Raw genomic sequence first — 16,679 nt, 5'->3', positions numbered from 1 at the left:
ACACACATAACATGGAAGGGTTTTAAGCGTACGAATCTTTCATGACGTCACCCACCAGCAGGAGCATTTATTGGTCTGATGCGGCACAATGCATTTTGGTAATTGTAGGTTTTCTACCTCTGTTGTATCAATTTCAATAGTGCTTGCATCTTTCTACTGCAGAAACATCCTACTTTTATTAAAAGATCATCTCTCCAGCAGTAAAATTCTTCTTTAACTTCAGCAGCAGTTTCTCAGTTGCCTCTGAGTTAGTTATTTGCTTAAATCAACTTTAACTGAGGGATGTTTTATAATCCTGGCTTGTGCTTACATGTGTTCTTGTACGTTCCTGTGTCCTCGATATCTAACCGCCAATCTACGAGTATGAGAAGAGGAAGGCAAGTACGTGTGGATGGATAAAAGGGATCCTTAAGGCTTATCTGTCAGCTGGATAGCAGACATACGTTTGGCATTTTCTGAGGTAAGACAATAACATAATATGGATATCTATCCCAGTTAATACGTCGCTATCTCGCTCAGACACACAGCTTAGGCATGTTGACAAATCTGGGTGCTCAGTTTTAATTTTAAACAGTGTTTTCAAGGCCACCCATTCTTTTGCAGAAACCTTGAAGGCTTTGGTTCATTTCTCCCTTAAATCCACAAACTTTAAGGGTTTGCAAGGCCCTCGGGAAGCCTGTTAGTTGTATTATAATTAGAATGTGGTGACTGGAACGCACTCAAAATGATAACAAGCAGATCTCTCCCTAACAGGAAACAGAGAGGCAGCGAGCGCAGAACAAACATCATCCTTATTTAATGGCGGCATTTTATCTCAGAGTTTCTTTAACACTCCTTTGACGCTGCACACTTAAAACAAAACTCTTGACACAGACGTACATTTAATTAGCCCGTTCCTGGAAAATGTCATGTTGAGTTTTCGCCATAAAACGTTAGAAAAATATAAGATCTGCATTAAATCTAGCAGGTTGGAAGGAGCCGACGCACCAGCCGCAAGGCACACAGTCTTATCACTTACACAAACCCAGCCAAAAAAGGTCACACACACAATCACAGCTTCACATCTTCACACTTTCAATCACATTTACAGCCTCGCTCTACCTCACACACACACATAGTCACAGTTTTTCCTCTCACACTTTCTGGTCTGAAACCACAGACACCACAAATAGCTATCATCACCTCTCTGCCTCTGTGCCTCTCGGCTGGCAGCTTATTACATGTGGTTAAACCAACCCAACCAGCAGTCTGCCTCCCAGAGATTACCGCTCCCCGCTACAACCAGAAAAATAAAACTGTCACCCTACTTAGCTTATGGATTCAACCGCTGAATTTTCTTTTTTTGAAAATGTGAAAAAGGTGAAACAATTAGCTGATTAATCCATTAGTCTGTCAACAAAAGATTAATTGGGAATCATTTTAATTACAGATTGGATTACTTTTTAAGCAAAAATTCCCCAATTAAAACCTTTAAGCTTTTCACATGAACACTTGTGGTTTTCGAGGATGGTAAAATGAATGGTTTGGAGTTTTGTGAGTGTCAAAACAAGTAATTTCAATATGTAATTTTGTGTTGGGAAATAATGCGGCACATTCTGGCATATTAAGGACCAAAACATTAATCAAAAAATAATCTGAATATTCACACAGTGCTGCAGAAATGACCTTTTTTGTAACCTGATGCACAAGTTAGCATCATCTTGGTTCCCTCAACAAAGATTTTTGCAGAAAATAAGTTCTGTATCAAACTTGCACATTTTGTTCAGCAAGATAATCTTCACAAATGATCACCATTTTTTTATTGTTTTTGAAGCGTTAATGCAACTGGCAGAAGTACAAAGCTAACATTAGGCTTTAAACAACTATGACATTGACACATAACCTAATATTGCCACTACAGCAAGGCTGTAAAGCTGTCATCGACGTGATGATGTTGTGTAGTCTCAATCAGCCGGCTGTTAGTAACTGTCTTTTCTAAGTAACGTAAAAGCTTTAAAATGTTACTGACCTATTTTATCCCCTAGAACAAAATGTGAAAGTCTTGTTAGCTTGTGTTAACCACAGACCTTATTTCAGGCTTCTAACCAAAAAGAAAATCATTTACTTTGAGATGAAAGAACCAGAGGTGAAAAAGTGATAACTCATTTCCAGGTTTGAGGACTCATTCCTGTGCAGAACTCTATTAATAATGAAAATAAAAGTTCTTCTGATCAATTAATGACTCATTTGGTCAGCAGCAGTAGCTCAGTCCATAGGGACTTGGCTTGGGAACCAAACGGTCACAGTTTCAAGTCCCCGGCCCGGACCAAGTTTAGTGCATGAACAAGATGCTGGAGAGCTGCCAGTTCGCCTCCTGGGCACTGCTGAGGTGCCTTTGAGTAAGGCATCAAACTGCTTGTGTACCTGTCCATGGGCAGCCCCCTCGCCTGACATCTCTCCACTTAATGCATGTGTGTAGGTCCTGTTTGTGCATGTGAGAGTATTTCGGGTATGTGTGTGACATGACAGTGAAAAAACTGAATTTCCCCTCAGAGATTAATAAAATGTTTTCTTGTTCTTGTTCTTGTTCTTCTTCTAAAATGTCCCAGAAATGGAAATAATTTGTCACAGTAAGTCCCCAGTTGCTAGTTTTGCCCAAACAAAGCCAAAAAAACTAAATACATTTAAAACAGATCAGTTCAGTTTAACATTTGAAAGAGAACAAAAAGAATATGTGGCTTTGATATATAACTTAACCAGCTGATCAAATATCAAAACTGCCCATAATTTTTATCAGTGGATGAACTGATTAATAGTTTTACATAAAGTTGGACTTAATATCAATTCCAGAGCTGTAATGACACCTGAGTTTTAGTGTAGGTAAGACAGGGTTTTTTTTTCTATGATGAACATTAGATATAGAGTTCAATAGAGCTTTTTTTTTCAAGCAACGAAAAAACCCCAAACATCTCAAACATGAAAAGTTATCTAAACACAAGAAGCTGCACAACTTTGCAGAGTAAAATAATTCAATAGTCCACCAAACTTTCAGCCAGATAATTCCTGACCCCTGAACAGTATGGATGGTATCATGGCATTTTTTTCCTTCAACGTATTAAGTTTGAGTTTCTGTGAGTGACACCATAAAACAAATCCTTTCTGCAAGTATTTTCCCAAAGTAAAAAAAAACACTATTACACGGGCCACCATAGAGGGGAGGAGAGCTTTAACATTTTGACTTTCACCTCAGATTAAAGCGACGAGTGTCTGTTTTCAGATGGAAAAACAACAAAAACACAATGTAATTATGATGTTTTAATGGTTCCCACTGGGACAGTGTCTTTCCTCCCACACTGCTCAGAGGTCAGATGGAGCAGCAGCTCTGGAGTCTCTTGTTTTAGCAGACTTTAGCAGGGTGGTTCTCTGCAGACAGAAGGGTTTGGACCCAGTTTTATCACTGAAGGAGGGTTTTTCTAACAACTGAGCTGTCACGCCAGCACCCACAATCATTTACAACTCCCTGCATTCACAGGACGACTCCACCCTCTGAGCTATAAGCTCAAATATGTTATACAGGCAGATTAAACTCCTACCATGCAACCAGTCTGTACATGAAGGCTGTTTAAACCCCTACCTAGACTCCTGCACAGAGAAACAACCTGGAAGGTCTCATCAAGTTGTAAAAGCTCTTAAATTGTCTGTCTATGAAGCACCTTACACAACAGCAGGCTTTTTTTAAAAAAAAAATCACAAAGATGTTCTTGCTGCGTCTGGTGAGAAATGATATTCCAGAAAAAGAAGGAGAGGGGGGAAAAGCTGTTAAATCCACCCAACAGACCGTCTGGACTTAGAGGGTTTCACAGCACTAGCCATGAAATCTCCAATACACTACTGTCAGCTGGCAGGCGTCCGCACACACGCACATCCACACACATCCACACACATACAGCGCTGGGATTAATCCTAAATTTGGTTGGCAGCCACCAACGGGCTCATGTAGATCCAGCTGAATATCAAAACATATTCGGAGGGGATTTTCAGGACGGGAATTAACAGCCCCAAAACGAGAAAGAGCTCAGACGCTACCTTCAAAAACAGAAGCGAACACTTACTGTGAACGCTAGTAGGAACACAGGAAATACCTCTTTTTAATGTACATACTATACAATCACTGCACATGTGGAAGGACGAGAGCATGTGATAACATGTGTTTTCAGTCTTGTGGTGAAGGCATTTTTATGTCAACAACTGAGGGTTCCTACATTCGTCCAGCCACAGTGGGTACGATTGCAAAACAAGTAAATACCTTAAAGTTTCATTCTCCAACTTTCACAACACCAGCAGTGATCCTGAACTGAGCACACAGTGAGAAAAAAAAATAAAGAAAAAACTTAAAATTGAGTTCCTCAGCCAACACTATCCCCCCCTGAACACACAAACACGCAGCAGCAAAAGCTCAACAGGAAACATTACGTCATCGGATATTTTAGTGAATCTGACTGGGGGAAAAGTTACTTTGAGGTCTTTCAGCAAGAGACACTTCTGCTTCTTAGAGCTTATTCAAAGGCACTAAACATGGAAAAGAGCACTGGACCATGTGTAAATACATTATGCAACAAACTCATGCATTATTAAATATGTTTAAAATATTCATTTCAGCGGTCGGAGGGGGAAAAAAGAACAGTTTGGGTAGCTGCTTGGGTCTTTTACAGGCCGAGAGGAAGCTCCATGCCTTGTATGGGTAAATATGTGTAGCAAGGCATTCAAAACTGGCTGAGTTTGGGGTTTGAATCTCACTGCACTCACCCATAAAGGACATAAACACCCAGAGACACTTTGGATGAAATGTCCACCACACACTATAAATACCTATGAGACCGATCCATGACTTCACAGAGGAATCTCTCAAACTTTGGGGGAAGTTTGCTTTACAGCAGCTGGGCCGGAAGCCAGCACATACCCAGAATACACTGCGTCACCAGTTAAAAGCTGCACGTCCAAACAGGCCGCATGCCTTATTCTAAACCTTTATACGTCCTGAATAAGTACTTCTCGTCTAATACAAACACTAACGCTATAACTGAGCAGTTTAAATGGAGTTCATGAGGGCAATGAGCCTTGCTCGAGGGCTCTAGAGTAGAGGTCGAAGGATATTGTTTTTCCAGGGCTGATACCGATTATAAGCACTTAATGAGACCGATAACTGATATTTGAACTGATAAACATTTAGAATAAAAATGAAAAGATTTCTGCTGAAATCTAGAATTTAGAATAAAGCAAATTTAAACACAACACTTTTTTTAAATGCCTTTAGAAATTGTTATATCAAAATTGAAGCAAGTTCCCTACAACTGTTTTTTTATAAAGTTCAGTGAAAATTCTAATAAAAAAATGAATGAGTAAAAATATCTCCATGAGGTTTTACAAAGCAGAAATTCATGCATGTATTGTTGGTTAAAATTCATTAATTTATTTTTATTTTCATTAAAAACAAACGCAGACATAATCTTTAATTTGAACTGAGGACCTGAACGTGTAACCTGTGACCTTTAGGGTGGCTGATGGGAGAGAGTAACATTATTATTGACAGCTCAGACTGTTAGCTATGGTTGCACCTAATGATTGTTGCCACTGTTGATAAACCTCTTAAATACAATCCCAATTTCCTAAAGCTCAAACTGACACATACAAATTGCTTGTTGTATCCAATTCACAGTCAAATACCCCTAAAATTAAAACTACAATAGTATTAAACAAACACAAGCAGCAGGACGTTGCATTGGAGAAGCTGGAATGAGCAAATATCTGTCATTTTTGCTTCTATACACAACACAACAAAGATATAATAACCCAAAGACACTTAAACCTTTTCTCATATGAGATTTTTCTTACTTGTTCTTGCGGGTATCTCATTTTCTTTTCTCCTTTTTTGAGTACGGTTGATTAATGGATGGCACGTACTAGTGTAAATCTCTCCACTGCCATTCCTTAATCAGTTTTTTTATCTCCGTAATCTTTTACCATCTTATTCTGTACTCATTCCAGCAGTGCTTTGGCAACAGATCAAATGCCATGCCAATAAAGCTCATTGAATAGAAATTGACTTGTATTGACTGGCAGCCTGGCAGGCTGGTTGACAGACCAGACAAAACATGTTGTGTGGATGATATCAGAGCCGGGAAGTGAATCTTCTCAGAATTTAGATTCACGTGCTTCCCCCTCCCACCTAAACACCCCCCCACCCATCCCTCCATCTCCCGCTCAATACCTCATTTGGAAAGACATGAGAGGCATTTTCACAGCAAATAACCACAAAAGCTTTTGCATGTAAGAACAAACCAGCTGTACCTTGCAAGAGTTACAAAATACCAGAGAGAGCCTGGCTGCACCTGAACGCACAGGCAGAAGACAAAAAGATAAAAGGAACAAAACAGCGGAGGAGAAGAGTGGGATATCAGGCAGAGACGGAGAGAGACACTGATGGAAAAGCATGACTCACCTGTGCGCTCGATGTAGTCAACACATTTGTCTATGAAGAGTGGGATGGGTCGGTCTGAGGTCACCAAGTTTTGCAGGGGGACGCCAAAGTAGTTGCTCTCCCAGGTTCTGCGGGTGGGGGGGTACAGAGGCTTGGGGGGCTTTGAAGATCTCGGCTACAAGGGAAAAATAAAAGTTAAAAATAGGGATGAAGTCAGCGGTAAAATTACACATTTTAAGATCATTCATAGGTACTACTACATACCATTTAGACTTCAAAAACTGGCCTTAATATAGACCAACTTGTGTTTGAAATGCAGGGTTCCCATACACTTTCATGGACAAAATTTAATCACTTTTCTAGGACTTTTCAAAATTTTCCTTCTCCCAATCGCCCACTATTTTTTAAACAAGATTCAACCTCTAACCAAACACAATTTCAGCGTCCCTAATTATGTGTTCAAGGACCATCGTAAATCTGAAAATTCAACAATAATTTCTGTTTTTACATTTTCTGGCTTTGATACGCAGTGTGATTTTGGCAATTTTTAAAGAAAACATACACACAAGGTGGTTAAGAGGGGCAGGAAATGAAGGGAGAAACGAGGATGAAACAGGAAGGAACACGGATGGAGAAAGGGGGAAGGAAAAAGAGGAAGAGAGATAGGAGAACATGTAGAGAAAATAGAAGAAAAGGACACGAATATACAAAGAAAAGGAGAAGGAAAGATGCGGGGAGGATGAAGGAGAAAATAGAAGAGGAGGAAAGGGGAAGTATAAATCAAGAAAACAGGAACTTGATGATTTTAAGAGGATTCTGAGGAAGAGAAAAAGAGGAAAGAAGCCAAATGGGATGATAAAGAAAACACAAGAGTAGGTAGAGATGATAATGAGGGATAAGAAGAAAGAAAAAGGGAGACAAGGGAGAGTTAAGGAAAAAATAAGAAAACAGGAAGAGCATGAGTGGATAGAAAGGAATGAAAAAAGAGGGGATTTGAGGAAAAAGGCACGAGGGAGAGCAAAAATGGAGAGATGGTGATGTGAAGGCAGAAGATAGAGATGAAGGAGAAGAGGAGGAGGAGGGCGATCGGGGAATAGATCAGACAGAAAGTTAGTGGGATGAAGGGAGAGAGAGGGAGGCAGTAGAGGGAGGTTCATGTGGAGGAAGACGAAAAAAGAAAGAAGACAACAACAGACAAAACGTTATTCAAGACCGAAGCTGGGACGAGTAACGAGGTGCCGAGGTGGCTTTGATTTCCCACACTCCTCTGCTCTTCAAAGTGTTGTCATGCCTACAGCGGTTCGGGCTCCTCTCTAATTGGCCGGGACGGCGACTAAACACCTTCCATTTTGTACCTTGTGGTTCTCCTTTCGCTCTCCTCTCTGATTATCAAAGACAGTTTGAATGTTACAACAATGCCCCGCGTTCACGACGCCCATGTAGCGCCAGCGGCTGTTTCTATACTGATTTGCACACTATTATCTGATTTGTGCCAGCTTGCCCGCTCACAAGTGCGTGTGTGTTTGTTGTAGTCCGATTGTGTGTTTGTGCTCGGGCTGCGGGAAACTGACAAATCGTGCGTGCTGTGATTATTTTGCTTGACGCTGCAATTGCTAAACAGCAGTACTGCCAACAGCCAGATTTGTTGTGTATTACATTTTCAAGTGAGTACAAACATTTTTAATCAAAATCAGATGTTGGTGCTTAAGATATTCAGCATTTGGAATGATACAAGGTAGTTTAACGAGGTTAAACTGGCCAAGAGGAAAAATATTGAGGATCCATTTGAGCACGGAGACTGAAGGTTGCTTATATTGCCATTTTAGTTCTCATATGAATCTGTGATTTATGAATCTCACTAATGTACATGTAAAAGACTTTACATTCATAAAATAATAGTCTGACTTTAGGGTTCTGCAGCGAAAATACTCACAATATAGCTTGCATTTAAAACTAATTGTGATTTTTATAAGAATGACTTTTTTTTGCTGTTAAAATGCGTTTCGTTTCTGACCCCCAGTGCATCGCTTCTCTTTAGTGTCAGACTCCAGTTTGCTTCTCCAAAATGGGGTCGTGCCAACTTAAGAGCGTGGCGCACCAAGCCAGCGGTCAACCATTCACCCATGTTTGGTCTACAGCAAGCGTCCATGGCCTTGACCACTGCAGTACATCCCCAACTGTTAGTCGTCATAGACCCTCAAAAGCTTTTTATCCACCAATTCGGCATGTTGAATGGGCCGCAGCAGCGGCTGTGAAGCCTGAATGAAATCACACCGATTGGCCATTTAGCGCACAAGAAGACGAACGGAGGGGAAAAATATAAACAAAGGGCTTAAGTAAGGAGGGAGTAAGGTCAAAGGTTGTTATATAAAGATTGCTTTTCTTCTGTCAATGAGCTCTTTAGCAGAAATGTTTCCTGATGGTTTGTGTTATCGTTCACTGTTTTGCAGTAAATATGCTTTGTTCTTTCAACATTTGATTGTATTGATAATGTGCTAAATAGTTTCATGGCGGTCTTATAGTTTCCTGTTTTGAATGATGAACACAGATAACTGCCATCTGCTGGTACGGTGAGGTATTTCCTATCATGCAGGTGCAGGGTGTACGTGCTAATTGGCAGTTGGTTTAGTGTGTCCCTGTGCAACTTTCTGTTCGTGACATGGCGGCATGAGGCAACACAGCAGGGGGCTTTCCTCACCGATAGTTCTCCAATATTGGTGTTTTGGCCTTATCATCTACTGAATCTAATACACTGTCTATGGATAGGTTCCCTATACAATCCCGCTTTGAAAAAAACTGAGCTATCCCTTTAATTTCCACACATGTATGAACACAGCATTTGTCAAAGATGACAGTGGCTATATCAAGTGCTCTTGCTTATATATTCTTGAGTGAGCTCAGCAGTCTCAGACAAGCCTTTAGAGAGCTGTTGTTAAGGATAGGCAGGCATCTTATCACAGATGCAGCCTCTGCTCTGAGATTATACACACAGAGCCCTACTGTCTTTAACAGTGCATCCTTTATCAAGCTTTTTATTGGTTGTCTGGGGCCTGCAAGGTGGGGAGGCTCATAAACCATTTCAGCAGTGAGGCAGATCAATCAATTATCAAATTAGTTTATTCTCACCATGAGTCCCAGCCCTATTAAAGACAGAAATCTGCCCATATCTCACACCCACACACTTCTGCTCACACACTGCTACAAACAATCTCTTCTGCTCTCATTCACATACACACTCTTTCGTTCTCAATGCACTGAAGCTCTCTTTCAGTCACAAAAAAAAACAAGGAAGCTTTGGCTCAGTGTCATGGAGGCTAGAATATCTCTACTATCTTTCTTTCTGTCTTTTGTTGCTCAATAAAAGGACTTTCAAGCTATCTTGTTTTCTAAAAGCGGCTGATAACATTGGCCTGACTTTAAAACTCTGCAAAAGTCAGACTCACCTTCTTCGGTTCCTTTGGCGTCTTGGGCGTCTTCTTCTTCTTCATCTTCTTGTCCTCCTGCTCCGGGTCCGAGGTGATGGCGGGGTTATCTATCCCGCCCTTCCAGGGATCGGCAGGGGAGAGTAGTGGGTCCTCCTCGCTGCCCCTGTGGGCTCTTCCCTTTTTCTTTTTCTGCGTGGCAGGGCCCGACTCCTCCCCATCGCTGTCTGAGTGGAATCGTCTTTGGTAGGCCTTCGTCTTGCTGAACAGGATTTTAGAACGATGTTTGTATTTTGAAGGCCGCCGTCCAGCCTGAGACTTCCTGTCAAATCCATTCTCCTCCTCTCCTCCTCCATGGTGGCCATGCAACCCGCCAAAGGAGTTTCGTATTTTGACCAGACGGCTATGTGTGTCATCGGGCACGGCATATATGTCGTCGTTGTGGAAACCCCTGGACCTTAGCAAGGTGTCCACAGGGTCTGCATAGTTGTCGGACGCCTCCACGTCCTCGCTGTGCGTCATTGGGCCACGTGGCATCCTACGGTTGCTTCGCATACCAGCCTCGATGGTTTTGAGCAGGTTGGGGTCCAGCTTTTTGACATTTGGTTTGGGGAGCACTGGTTTGGGGCGGACAGGTGGAGGCACTTTGTGGTTGCGTTCATGGTCTCCAACAGGCGTGCTATGGACAGGATACTCATTGCCTTCAAGGTCGATGCGGTACTTTGCCCGCTCACTTGGTGTGGGAAGAAGCTGAACGTCATCACCTATTGGACTGTAAGGTGGGGGAGCCTCGTTATCATCATCTGATTCTGGGTAATAGGTGTTGTAGGCCGGGGAATGGCTATGGGGCGAGGTGGGGAAGACGTCTTCACTGGCACCAGTGGTGCACTCCCGTGATGAGCTGTCAAACAGGAAGGAGCTCTCAATATTCGGCTTTTTCTCCAGCACTTCATTGAAAAAGGGTGTAAAAACCTCTGTCTGCCGATGATACTGCGACAGCGAGTAGAGAGCTGTGAACTTGGCAGCAATCTCTGTGGCAATGTGCTCTCCCTCCGTCATCAACTCCTTGATGGCATCATTCTCAAAGAAGTCTGCCTGGCTGTCTGTAATCGCCACCATCTGGACAGGGATAACATCCTGGACTTCAGCCAAGAACGCCCGCAGGGTTGCCATAGAGGCCTTGCGTTTGGCGGAGTATACCAAAATGTAGCCATGCACTAGCTCATCTTTGCGGACACCAATAGCTGTGTGGTAGGACAGGACTGTGACCTGGATCCTCCTCCTGGTGTCCCCAATGATCTTGTCCAGTATCAGTGTGTTGCTCTGGCCTGGCTGCCCCGCGCTACAACAATGTGAGTCCAAGAAAGGCGAGAGGATGAGGTCAACGCTAAAAGGATCCCAGCACATGGCGCACATGACTATCCTGAGGTCCGTCTCTGACATGTCTTTGATAGAGGGCAGTGGGGCCAAGACATCAAAGTTGTGCTTCAGCCCCTCCAGCACTGCTCGGAGACCCTGCTTAATTTGGAACTCAGTGAATTTGCGTGGAAAGGCTCCGGAGGGGATGTCGACAAAGGTGCACTGCAACTTGTTTGCCAGCTGTTGGCCCTGGTGCCTCAGGATAGGTATGTTTTTGCAAACACTGTCCCTCTGATTAGCCAGGATTAGAATAAACGGCAGCGGCTGAGCAAACCTATCTCTCCTACTCTGTGCTATCTCTGCTCTGATCCTGCCTATGCAATCTCCAATACAGTTTAGAGACTCTATGGAGTTAAACACACAAAAGCAGCCATGTGGCTTGAAAGTGGTGACCCACGTATGGCTGAAGAGCAGTGTGGAGTTGACATCCACTGGAAGAAGCTCGAGTTCATAAATTTTGCCATCCAGGGTGTACTCATCATCTGTGGACTGAGCTCTGATCTCATTGGCTAGTTCCTGTGAGAGACCCTCCCTTCCCAGGAGGCAGAGGTTGATCTTATCGATGTTGGCACTGTTATAGTAGAGATTAGAGCGTCCATGGTCGAGCTGCACCAGCCTGTTTGCTAAAACCTGCTCCACTTTCAGATCCACACAGTTCTGCCCACTCAGGCATGTCTCCTTGGTGGGATGGTAAACAAACCCAATGTGTTTGAGGAGGAGGGACTCTCTATCTGGGGCAAGTTTCTGCAATGCTCTGTATCTGGGCTCCTCATTCAGCACACTGTGAATTTCGCTCATCTTGTCACAGCTGGGGGTGGCATTCAGATCCAAGTCGTAGAATAGCTCGGCATGCTCAAAAAGCATTTCCTGAAAATCCTCTTTGGCCCTTTCAACTATTTCCTGCTGGTGTCTACAATAAACATCCCTTCTATCTGATTCCGTGATGTACTTGTAGGCCTCGTCTTCCATGACAAAGCACATGACTTCCTCCCAAGGCTGCCCCGCGCTGATAAAATGAACCCTCTCCAGCGTCTTCTTGAACCTCTCTTTCATCTCCACCCGTCTCTTCTCAGACAGCAAGTGCTGCACGTGGTTATGGTAAATTCTCTCGCCGTCGGGTGTGTCCAGGAGGTCAAAAGGTATCCTGCGGTCACTGATGTCGATGTGGTCCGTCTCATCCCACGGCGTTTGTTCCAGAACCACAAACCAGTATTGGAAATCAGGCCGGTTGCGGATCACACTCTGCGCCTCAGGCCATGAAAGGTGTTCAACCTCCTCTAGGTTATTGAGGAGGTTGTTAAGGGTTTTCGGTAGTGTTGTCAGGTACTCGTCCCTCCTCCTCTTAATGTGCTCCTGCTTCAGTTGTGCAATGTGCTTTGTGAACATGTTGCGTGCTTTCCTGGAGCCTTCCAAGGTGATGAACTCGTCATAGTCGGGTTGGCCCTTCATATTGTTGATTACCGTTTTCCATGTGGTGTGGTAATCTCTCACCGTGTGCACCATTAGTTTCTCAAATCTATCTGTTACTGAGGCAACATGCTGCCGTTGGACTTTATAGGCCTCCAGGTATGGCACAGTTTTTGGCTTCCCCCTTGCTTTATCCAGCTGCTGGATAAGCGTGTTGAAGCAGAGCTCTGTGTTGACGTTGGAGCGTGCTGACGTCTCAATTAGCAGCAGGTTCTTCTTGCTGGCAACAAAGGCCTGCAGGTCCCTCAGGTGCTGGTCCACACACTCATCACATTTTGTGGCAGCGACGACGATGGGCTTCTTTGACTTGACAATTTGGGAGTAGAGGCTGTTGACAAACTTCATTTGGTCATCAAACTTCCTGTTGCAACCCTTGCTAACGTCGATACAGAGCACAAAGCCGTCGATGTTTAGCTTTCCATCAGGCATCTGCTTCTGGTCAAAGTCCTGCTCCAAGCCCAGCTGGTCCGTGCAGATGTACATAAGCTTCTCCGCTGACTGAAGCTTGGTTGCTGCTGCCCGTTTGGTGTACGGCTGCAGGTTCGTACTCCGATGCGGAAGAAACGTCTGGTCGTCAATGAACTCTGTTTGTTCGATGACTTGTATTTTACAGTCCAACCCATCGTCCCCTCGATGGGACACCTCCCCCCAGTACAGGAAGTGGTCATTGTTAACCACACGTCCCCCAAAGTCTATTGTGCTCAGCACTGAGGTGTGCTCAGAGTAGTAGCTGTCCGCATTCGGACGAATATATCGGTTGCATAGGCAGGACTTGCCAACGCCACAGTTTCCCTTCTCTTTCTCCGTCCCCGAGAGGCCAACCACACTGACAGCGAATGTCGGGGGCCGGGCATCCTTGTTCTTGGCCATTATATCCCCCCGCTCATCGCTAACTTGGTCACTTCCAGGGAAAAAAGGGTCAAGATATCATTCCAGTTCTGCTCGTCAGTGGTACAGAGGCACATTCATCCTGATTTGCCCTTGGTAGTGGTGATCCCCCCTCCAACTCAATGTATCCCTCTCAGTTTCTATCCTGGGTCTTCTTTAAGCTGGGATAGAACAGCCGGCTTCTCCTTTTATCACCTTCCTGCAAGACACAGAATTTACAATTAGGGAACAATAAAGGCAAAACAAACAAAAACATATTGGCACTGTACTGTCCTTAGAGCACTTCAGTCTCGTTATCACAAGTAATATAATTAGCTTTTTGTTTCTCAGCATATCCCCAGTGGGACATGCATGTAAATGTATGCACGGTATGGTGATTTTAAACAACAAATCAAACACGTTAATCTGGCATTACACCGAGTTATCAGTCAATTAGACAAAGGTACACATTATCACACTTGTGCAGGACAAAATAATCCCTTCTAAAGAGTAAAAAGCTTCATAAAAGGTTTTTGATCTACCTTTCTTGCTGCATTAATAAATGCGCTGGTCTTAAAACACTGCCATTATAGGTTAACAACATGAAAATGTGATGAAAAAGCCTCCTGCATTTTTGAAAACCCAGGGGAAAATTTGTTTTTCAAACTACAATATCAAAATGGACTTTTGAGAAGACAAAAAACAAAACTGTGACAGCACAACTTATATAAGAGTATGGGAGAGTAATTCAATCATGGGCCGTGCTCAGCAATGTCACTTTTCCCCTCGCAGAGAAAAAGAAGTGCTTTCAACCAATTTGTGCCGAGGCAGGATAAAAATGGCATGCAACTCCAGCCCTTTGACAGCCACTGACCTAGAAATGATTTGCTTCGCTGTGAGAATGAAACAGAGGAAATAAATCAGTTCACAGATTTGTTATCATCATCGGCAAAACCTACGGCTGCATGATTAGGGCTAAACGTATAATCCTGATTATTTTGCCTGTCATTCTCGTGATGTATTTTTCCTTACATTCTGGTTACGATTATTAATCCGAATTGGCAGTCGTGATCATCTGTGGGATGAAATTACTTTGCTGCTTGCACCTTATCTGTTCAACATTAACAACAAGGTGAAGTAAATTGTTTCTCTCCTAATAATACCAGTATTCAACAACTAAAGACTGTAGAAAATAATAATGTCCAGGCAACCTTTCTATCATTATTATCTGGAATTGCCACAGTCAAATAAGCCTGAACCGTTCCGTGACCTATCTGGAGGCTGATAACTGATAACTGCAGAGAGAATTGCAGTCATTGTTGTGTTTTACAGAACGATGGCAATCAGCCAGTGAATTTGCCTGCGTGAGCTGGAACCGCTAGCTGCAGCACGACGGCATGCTGAGCCTGAGAAACTGCACCAAAGTAGGAATTCGGTCCACTGAGACGAGGCGATGAGGTTTCCCCTGACTGTTTATAGAGGCCAAGGTGATGATGTCACCTGAAGTGGGGGTTTTGTGCCAGGAAATGAGACTTTTGTGAGTTCTTCGGAACTACAGCAACCTTAAGGAGCAAGCAACATGTCTGTAAATTTAATCAGAAGTCCAAAACAGGGAGAACACATGGATGTTACTCATTAAATTCAATTATCTAAACATGTGAAAGAGGTCAACATCCTATTTTCTAATTTGCAAGATTATACACTAACCTAAAGATAAACTAGGGGAACAAATACCTGCAGGAAATGTGACTTAAATGTTGAGTCAGCTGATCTATAATTTGAGCGCATCTAACCAGGAGCTCCTTGTCCCTCAAACACACCCAGGGCATAAGATGATGTCAGAAAGCAAACGGACAAGCAGGTCTGTCCGGTTTACAAATCTAGCCCCTACAATAGTTTCTATGCTGCTACATGCACCACACCTGTCTGCAGCAGGCAGCCAGGAAGAAGTGAAACTGAGCTTATGAACAGCAGGTGAAGCACTACACATGTGCACATACAAGAGGTGACACTATTGCCTGCAAGCAAAGTATTGCTGACTGATCAGTGAGTTATTGTTAACTTTAAAATGGCGAAAAATGGCCATTACAAATTAGGAAAATCCAAGTGATGTCTACATATTGCTTTCCAACCAGCAGTGAAAGCCCTCTGAAATATTGTTTTTTACGATATTAAATAGTTAAAAAGAACCACGCTTCTCATTAGTGACACTGCAACTGGGAAAAATTTGGAATCATCACTTGGCAATAGATTAAAACCAGCAATTCTAACTGAAATCTATTAATTTCCTGTTGATCGGCTAACCAACTGATTATTACAGCCCTACATTCCTCCCCTGATTCCTGTCCAAACCACAGTGTTTGAGCAGATCAGCCACCCAAATCCAAACATCTGCTTTGCATTTTCATTGGCCAATATCAAAGTCTATATTCACTCTGCTGTCAGCACAACACTCGTGGATAAATGTTGACATGTATGAAGAGAGGAACAGTGGCAGTGCTATCCCGTAAGCTGCGTACTGTGAACACCTGAATGGAGCTTGTGACTTTGTTACACAGAAAAAATACTATTTTGGACTGCCTAAAAAAAATGTTACAGCTACATTCATACATTTTTCCTCAAATAATATTTATGATTTGGTTAAAACCTTAACATCTGATTTGATGTCAAGCAAAATATTTCTTTGGCCAAGGACAAAATTAACATTCAAGTAAAAGGCTGATTTATTATTAAGTTGATACACCATTTTTTTCCACTTAGTTATTTTTTTAGGTTTGTAAAACCTTTTGTAAGACTTGCCCAGTGTTTTTCACATATATCAAATTCCAACTTATCTTCAGCTTGCTGGCGTACATGAAGGGAGAGACATAAAACAGGGTGAAAACGAAGAAACGAACATGATGGTGAACAAAACCATGTCACATATCAATGCAAAATTAAGTTATGCGTGGAAATACCTGGAGAGTTATCCACAAATGTTCCTGGAAAAGGCCTGGAAAATGTAACTGAATTTTCATGACTTTTCCAGATTTTATAACTGTGGGAAC

General features: G+C 42.8%; 1 protein-coding gene across 2 annotated transcripts in view; it reads right to left on the bottom strand.

Annotated features, from left to right (window-relative positions):
• Nucleotides 1-16,679, bottom strand: part of arhgap5 (Rho GTPase activating protein 5) — a 66,865-nt gene that overhangs the window by 43,647 nt on the left and 6,539 nt on the right. For both annotated transcript variants that reach the window (XM_088087334.1, XM_088087335.1), the window contains exons 2-3: nucleotides 9,901-13,852; nucleotides 6,479-6,632 (exon numbers count right to left, since the gene is read on the bottom strand). In XM_088087334.1, coding sequence (XP_087943460.1) covers nucleotides 6,479-6,632; nucleotides 9,901-13,635 — 3,889 coding nt within the window. In that variant the 5' untranslated portion in view covers nucleotides 13,636-13,852. The remainder of the gene's footprint in view (nucleotides 1-6,478; nucleotides 6,633-9,900; nucleotides 13,853-16,679) is intronic.

The sequence above is a fragment of the Plectropomus leopardus genome, chromosome 14 (assembly GCF_026936395.1).
Source record: "Plectropomus leopardus strain MGB_pleo_1.0 chromosome 14, ASM2693639v1, whole genome shotgun sequence".
NCBI lineage: Eukaryota > Metazoa > Chordata > Actinopteri > Perciformes > Serranidae > Plectropomus > Plectropomus leopardus.
Note: the sequence above shows the minus strand (reverse complement) of the source record. Positions and strands in the feature narration are given on the sequence as shown.